General features: G+C 48.4%; 1 protein-coding gene across 1 annotated transcript in view; it reads right to left on the reverse strand.

The window, feature by feature from the left end:
• Positions 1 to 3668: 3668 nt before the first annotated feature.
• Rpl14 (ribosomal protein L14) overlaps positions 3669 to 7068 on the reverse strand; it is a 3843-nt gene continuing 443 nt past the window's right edge. The window contains exons 2-6 of the mRNA XM_010624519.1: positions 6833 to 6934; positions 6309 to 6403; positions 4378 to 4477; positions 4240 to 4293; positions 3669 to 4014 (exon numbers count right to left, since the gene is read on the reverse strand). Of these exons, the coding sequence (XP_010622821.1) occupies positions 3712 to 4014; positions 4240 to 4293; positions 4378 to 4477; positions 6309 to 6403; positions 6833 to 6934 (654 nt within the window). The 3' untranslated portion in view covers positions 3669 to 3711. The remainder of the gene's footprint in view (positions 4015 to 4239; positions 4294 to 4377; positions 4478 to 6308; positions 6404 to 6832; positions 6935 to 7068) is intronic.

Raw genomic sequence — 7068 nt, forward strand, 5'->3', positions numbered from 1 at the left:
ACACAGGGCCAGCGGGTCTCGCCGAGAGTCCCCCAGAGCGAGCCACGGCGCGGGACCGGCGCGGAGCGGGCACTGGAAGGATGCACGTGGACCAGGGCCTCTCATTTCAACTGAAATTCTGAGTCCAGGGACTGGTGAGTTAGTCTGGAGTTTAAACACCCAGCTACCTTCGGTTTAGGTCTCACCCGCAGAGGAGGGGAAAGAGGCGGCTGGGCACTGGGCGCCCGGGCTGCAGGCAGAGGCTCGGAAGCCGCTCCCACTTCCCAGTCAACCTGGAGCAAGCAAGCGTTTTCGGCTACAGCCGCCAGGATGAGGGCACGCCTGGCCCGTCCTGAGAGGCACCCCACCTGAGCCTTGTCACACACACAGCAGGTGTCAGGACCCGCGGGTTTTGGATGAGGTTTATGTGAAGTCCAAGAACGAATTTGGGCTAACACAGTGGGACGTAAAACTGGATCTGGGGCCGGAGATTTACAGCTCAGTGGTGTGGTGCTGCCACCGGCCTCACAAACACAGGGATCCGACTTCAATCCCCACTATCAAACCAAACAAAACAAACACAGGAATGTGGAATTCCAGCAGTCTGGGAGGCTGAGGCAGGAAGAGCTTAAGTTCAAGACCAGCCTTGAGCTTCCAGCAACTTAGCCAGAATGTCTCAAAAAAATGTAAAAAAGAACGAAAGATGCAGCTCAGGGTTACAGGACAGGCTCAACCCCTGGTACCACAAAAAAATAAACTACCCAGCTGTGACCCTGAATCTGCAGCCTCTTTACACCACTGTCCCTCCCTCTCAAAGATAGTAACTGTCAAACATACCGTTCTCCACCGCCACACATCTGAACGCCAGGTTGAGGCAGGAGGATCACAAATTTGAGCCCCACCTGTAATTAAGTGACCTTGACTGCCTCAGAGCAGAAAAAGGGTCAGAGACGTGGCTCGATGTGAAGGTCCTGGGTCAAACCCCTGGACTTGTCTGCATATTTTGATCCTTTCTTACCTCCTCCTCCACCCTGCTGCCTGAGCTTCCCGCATCCCCAAGCTGGCCCACCTGCTCATGCTCCCAACCACCTGCTTGGCTCAGGCCTCTTTCCTCCAGGCCCCTGGCCCAGATCGTGTCCTGCAGTGCAAAAGTCCCGGGGGCGGGGGGGGGGGTTGCAGCGCCCACACGCTGCACAAGTGCAGAGCCGGGCGCCACAGATGCTGGCTGGGATGGAGTGCTGTTCCTTTCCTCCTTGCCTGCTGGTCGGTGCAGCTGTGCCAGCTCCAGGGACTGGTGACACCACAGGGAGCAGGCTGCGTGGACTTCCCCAAAGCCCATTTCTTTCTTCCTGCGTGCTGGGATGGAGCCAGGGCTTCACAAGTGCTAGGCGAGTGCTCTGAGCTACATCCATTTTCCTCTAAAGCTCTGGACCCAGCCGAGGGTCTCCTGGGTGGCCCAGGTTGACATCAAACACATGATCCTCCCGCCTCAGCCTCCACACAGTGCTGAGATTACAGGTAGGTGCCACCATGTGGCCATCCCATTACCTGACTACCAGACTTCCTTTAATTAGCTCCTTTCCAGAACCAGTCACGTCGCTTTTTACCAAACACATACTGTCCTGGTTCTTGCCCTCTTCCCCTCACTTTTGACAAAACCCCAAGTTTTCCCACAGGCTGCTGCCATTTCCCCAGTCTTCACAACGCCTTTCATCCACTCTATATGACCACGTCTGAGTCTCAGACCTCACCAGGCGACTGTCATGAAGGCAGAGTGCAGCACAGGGAGGGTAAGCGGGGGCAAGGAAGGTCAGGCTCTAGTTGGCTTTAAGAGGCAGAGCCGGGAGGCTGCCTGCAGATGAACGCTTCACTTTTTCATCCCAGTGATGCTTGGAAGCTGGTTTTGTTCCCTACTTAGGCAGCACCTGGAACTGGACTCCAGCACCTTGTACTGAGCCCCATCCCCACTTCTGAGACAGGGTCTAGCCAAGTCGCTGAATTGCTCAGGGTAGGCTCAAACCTGCCATTGTCCTGCTTCGCCCCCCGAGTGCTGGGGCTGATTACATGGTATGATTGGAAGACAGCTTTTGATCAAAAAACAAGTTTCATTTTGAACATATTCCTAGATTTCTAAAATGCCCTATACTCTTAAGAGCATTCAGGTTTCTTTACTGTATCATTAACAAAATCAATGAGACCTCCCAAACTTAAAAGACCCAATCCAGACGTGGGCATCTGAAATGAACAGGCACTTCCCAAAGAATTAACAGCAAATAAACTTTAAACAATTTCAACATCACTGGTCATCAGAGAGATGCCAATGAAAACAACACATAGGGCCAGAGATTTAGCTCAGTGGCTCCACTGCCTGCTTTACAAGCATTTGATCCTCAGTACCAAGAAAAAAATAAAACACACATCCCACCTCACTCCAGAAAGAATAGCTGCTATCAAAAAAATCAACAAATAACAAATGCTGGCGGGGCTGTGGGGAAAAAGAAACTGTTCCACTGTTGGTGGGAGTGCAGCTACTGTGGAAATCAAGTGTGGAGATTCCTCCGAAAACTAGGATGAGAGGTCCCATTCGACCCAGCTATTGCCCAGGTTATCTTCCCGAAAGAATTAAAAGAATCATACCGCAGGGTTATGTGGGCACCCACGTTTCGTGGCAGTTTGTAATAGCTAAAACTTGTAGACAGCCCAAGTGTCCAACAACTGGTGATTGGATTTTTTGTTTTTATAAAACGGAGTACTACTCAGCCATAAAGAGAAGCTAGTCATTTATAGCTAAATGGACGCATATTGAGAGCGTACTCTTACGTGAAATAGGACACATGTGTAATATCAAATAGTTTCTCTGGTGTGAGAAACTTAGTGTAAGTGAGAACCAAAATGTGTAATAGATAATGTGAAATAGGAAGAAAAGGTCCAAAGGGGAAGGGGAAGAGGAAGTGGGAGGGGTGGAGGATAGGAAAGAGAATGGAATTAATTTAAGAAAAGGAAAAATGGAAACAAAGTCTTTATAAATAGGAAAGGGCAGGGCCAGGGATTCAGCTCCACTGCTCAAAAACCCAAGGTCCTGAGTTCGATCCCTGGTACCAAAAAAAAAAATAAATAAATAAACGACCAGCAGAGGGGAATGGTAAAAAAAACTAAGATATATCACGTACAGGTAAAAATTCCCAATGATGAATGGCATCATCATATCATATACCTAAAATATACCAGTAAATTTCATTTAAAAAATTACCAAAATCTTCTAATCCAGTACCCTGGAAGCTGAGGCAGGGGGAATTCCAAATTTAAGGCCAGCCTGGACTACAGTCAAGCCACTCAAGCTGCAAACTGTCACAGGGGTACTGTATGAGAACGAGACTTTGCCAGCTTACAAAAGACTTGTGCGACAGCCAAAGACTTACTGTACATAGAAAAAGTAAAAAAAGCCAACAACCACCACCAAAAAGGCTGAAGTTTACCTGTGGGTGGGAAGCCCCACCCCCGTACCATTTGTACAAGGAAAGAATGTCAGTGCTGTAGCTCCGCTGTCCAGGGAGCACTGAGCAGCCCCAACGGTGGCGATCCTGCACTGCTCCCGGGCTGTATGTGGGAAGGGTTCTCCGAGGAGTCCACAATCCCATCAACTGGCCTCCTACCCATCGCAACAAGCTTCAAATCCAGACTTCACAGACTTGCCAATGTGTCACAAAAGAACTTTATTTCTTTCTAACAGCCTCATGCTTTCTTGCCCGATGCCTTTGGAGCAGGTGCCTTCTGGGCTGGAGCCTTCTGACCCTTCTGCGCTTTGGATGGAGGTGCGGCCTTTTCACTGGCTGCTTTCTGGGCAGGCGCCTTCTGGCCTGAGGCCTTCTTGCCAGCTGGAGTGACCTTCTTTGCTGGAGTTTTAGCTTTAGCGGCAGCTGCTGCAGCGGCAGCAGCTGCAACTGCAGCCTTCGCAACAGGCGCCTTTTTGGGAGAAGCCTTTATGATAGCCGCCCTTTGCAGCTTCTTAACTTCATTCTTGATTATCCTGTTCCTCTGAAAAATGTCAACAGGAGAAAGCAAGCATTTACTACACTAGCACAGCACTGAGCTATGCTAGATTTTTGAAAAGCTTTAAGTAACCCATTTCTTACATCTAAGTCTGAGTAAAGGTAGTAATTCCTTAAGGTCACTGCAAAATACAACAAATAAGGACAACTTCCTCCTGAAACTGGCTGCCGCTGCCTCATCCTGAAGTTACAGTATGGATTAAAAACTTACCATTTTCTTTGCCTTCATGACTTTAAAACGATCAAAGTCTGTCATCTTGGCTTTCTGTTAAGAGGAAAAAGATCATTTTTCTCAAGCCACCCTCTAAACCCTCCAAATAAGTAAGAACCAGTGACCCCAAGACATTACTCTTTCTCTGGCTTCAATCTTCTTGGCCCATCTGGTGGCAGCCCACTTGGTGTTGATGTCCGCCTTCTTCCAGGCTTGTCGGACATACTTCTGGCGGGCACTAGAAAAGGCCAAGATCACAGATCTAGCAATCTGCTCTAGAATTACACATAATCAGGATATTTTGCCCTTCAGAAAGCATCTGTCCTGCTACACACCAGTGCTAGATGTCCTCAGAGCTCACATACTACCCGACACAACTAATGAATGATGCTCACAAAGCCAATATAATTTCAAGGATAAATTTAATCAAAACTGCAATTCAGTGCACCTTTTCCCCAGTCCAAGTTACAGATTTAACCCCTTTATGCCAAAGATTGAATAGAATTTTTGCATAAAATTGGTACATTACCTAGAAAAATTTGAGGAACGAGAATTTCATTATGTTTCCTGGTTATGAGCATTCCCAAAATGGGTCACTAGGCACTGAAGGGTTAAAATCACCTCCTGACTACATGAATACCATTCAGAGCAATGAATTAGTAGTAAACAATTTCCTTTTAATAATGAGCAGGCTAAAGTCAATCCCTAGGTTTAACTTGTGGCCAAGCACCCTAAAAATAAAACCCACTGTGTGTCACTCAAGGATCAAAAGCAAGTAACTCCTCCACTGATATGGACATCAAGATCCATCCCCAAGTGTCCTTCAAACAGTGTGTCACGAGAGGAGCAGCGGCAGCATGGGCACACTCACTGCAGACAAGTGGGACGTTCCCTGCCAGTACTGAAGTGCACTGCGACGTCCATCGTGTACAGGCCAGGCACCGAGGTTCTTAGCACACTCCATTTTTGTCCCACTAGGGACTTTTGAGGGAACCGTGTTAGATGGAGGGATGACCTTAATATTACAATAGTCACCTTTTGGACACTCTGCAGGCCAAATAAAATTATACAACTTAGACCTCTTAACTCACGATGGTCATGTCTTATATTCCACTTTAACTATTGTTGTGGGTCACCATAATTACAGCAACACATCACAGAATTTATTTTCATATCAAAAAATGTTGGCCGGGCGTGGTGGCACACGCCTGTAATCCCAGCACTCAGGAGGCTGAGGCAGGAGGGTCGCTGTGAGTTCGAGACCAGCCTGGGCTACATAGTTCCAGGTCAGTCTCAACTATACAGTGAGACCCTGTCTCAAAAAACAAAACAAACAAACAAACAAAAAGAAATGTCCCTCTTTGAATCTATGTAAGCTGAGAACAGCTCTTAGGTTCAGTAGTTTATCACTGACACATTTCTCCAAGTTTATCTAATGATACCAAGTATCAGAAGGGAAAAGAATGGATAGTTTTGCTTTAAAATTGAATGTGACTGTCCCATAACGAGCCCAAATTCCTTAACATTTTCATCATGTGCAAGTATCAAAAAAGCCGAGCATGGTGGCCCACGCTTGTAATCCCAGCAGTGGGGAGGCTGAGACAAGGAGGCTGTTTTCCTGGGCTACAGTGTGCTCAAGACCAGTCTGATCCTGTCTCAAAAAATAAAACAAAAACACCTTGTCAAAAAAGGGGAGCACAAGGAAAAAGAATTCCAAGTTTAAAGCTAAATCCAGACAGTATCCACAGTGGAAAAGTGACCACACAACATTTCAAAAGCAAATGATACCGTTTTTTTTTCTCCCCCTTTTTTGAAACAGTCTCCCTAGTAGCCCAGGCTGGCCTCGATTGAACTCTGCCAGTCCTCCTGCCTCACCCTTGGTCCTGGGATTACAGGCATAACCACCACACCCAGTGTGCCTGTCTACTTTATAAAGTAAATCCCCCTTCTGTAACTTCTCCAAGCTTTGCTTACTATATTCTCAAGGGGAAATACAGCAACAAAAAGGTTTAAATTAAAACATTTTACTAGTACAGATGAAGGTGGGGAAAGCGCTTCTGGGTCCTTACCTGTGTGGGAACTTAAGGATGAAGTCCGTCAGCTGCATGCACTTGAAAGGCATGGCCTGGCGCCTCACCTGAGTGCAGGGTCCATCCACCAGGGCCTAAGACAGAGAGGGCCCGGGCTGTTCAGCACATCATAGCAAGGAAAACCCCAAGTACTCTGCACGCTGCTTGTCCTTTCAGGACCCTAACCCACACTGCTACTCGAATACAGGCATGAGCGCAGACTGCTTTCTGCGTGCCCGGGTCTCCTCTGAACTAGTTTTACGCACAATAACTCATTTAAACTCACCTTCACTTTAATCTACAAATGGCCAAAGACTGAGGCAATACTCTAACCCACCAGCAACAGCTAACTCCACTTTGTATTTGAGACTCCTACTTTCTTTTTCCTGGATGGTTCGGTAAGGCCACCAACCAGAGCAGCCCCACCGTACGAATTTCTGAAGCAATACCAACGCACCCCCCGCAGGGCGCTCCACCCACGCCACGCCGCGTAGGGGGCGGCGATGCTGGGTCCCACACGTTACCCTGTTCTGATCGATGACATCTACGATCGCGACCAGCTTTCCGGCATGGGGTCCAAAGGAGACGTAGGCCACCCGGCCGACCTCCACGAAGCGCCTGAACACCTAGGCGGGAAGAACGGGGGTTCGCGTTCAAAAGCGTGCTCGCCTGCACGGCCCCGCAGCTCGAAGACAACTCCGCTCGCTACGCAGGACAGCGGGACGCGCGCTAGAGCCAGGGATCCGGGCCGCGGAGGCAG

The sequence above is a fragment of the Fukomys damarensis genome, unplaced genomic scaffold (assembly GCF_012274545.1).
Source record: "Fukomys damarensis isolate Sample0158 unplaced genomic scaffold, DMR_v1.0_HiC HiC_scaffold_12, whole genome shotgun sequence".
NCBI lineage: Eukaryota > Metazoa > Chordata > Mammalia > Rodentia > Bathyergidae > Fukomys > Fukomys damarensis.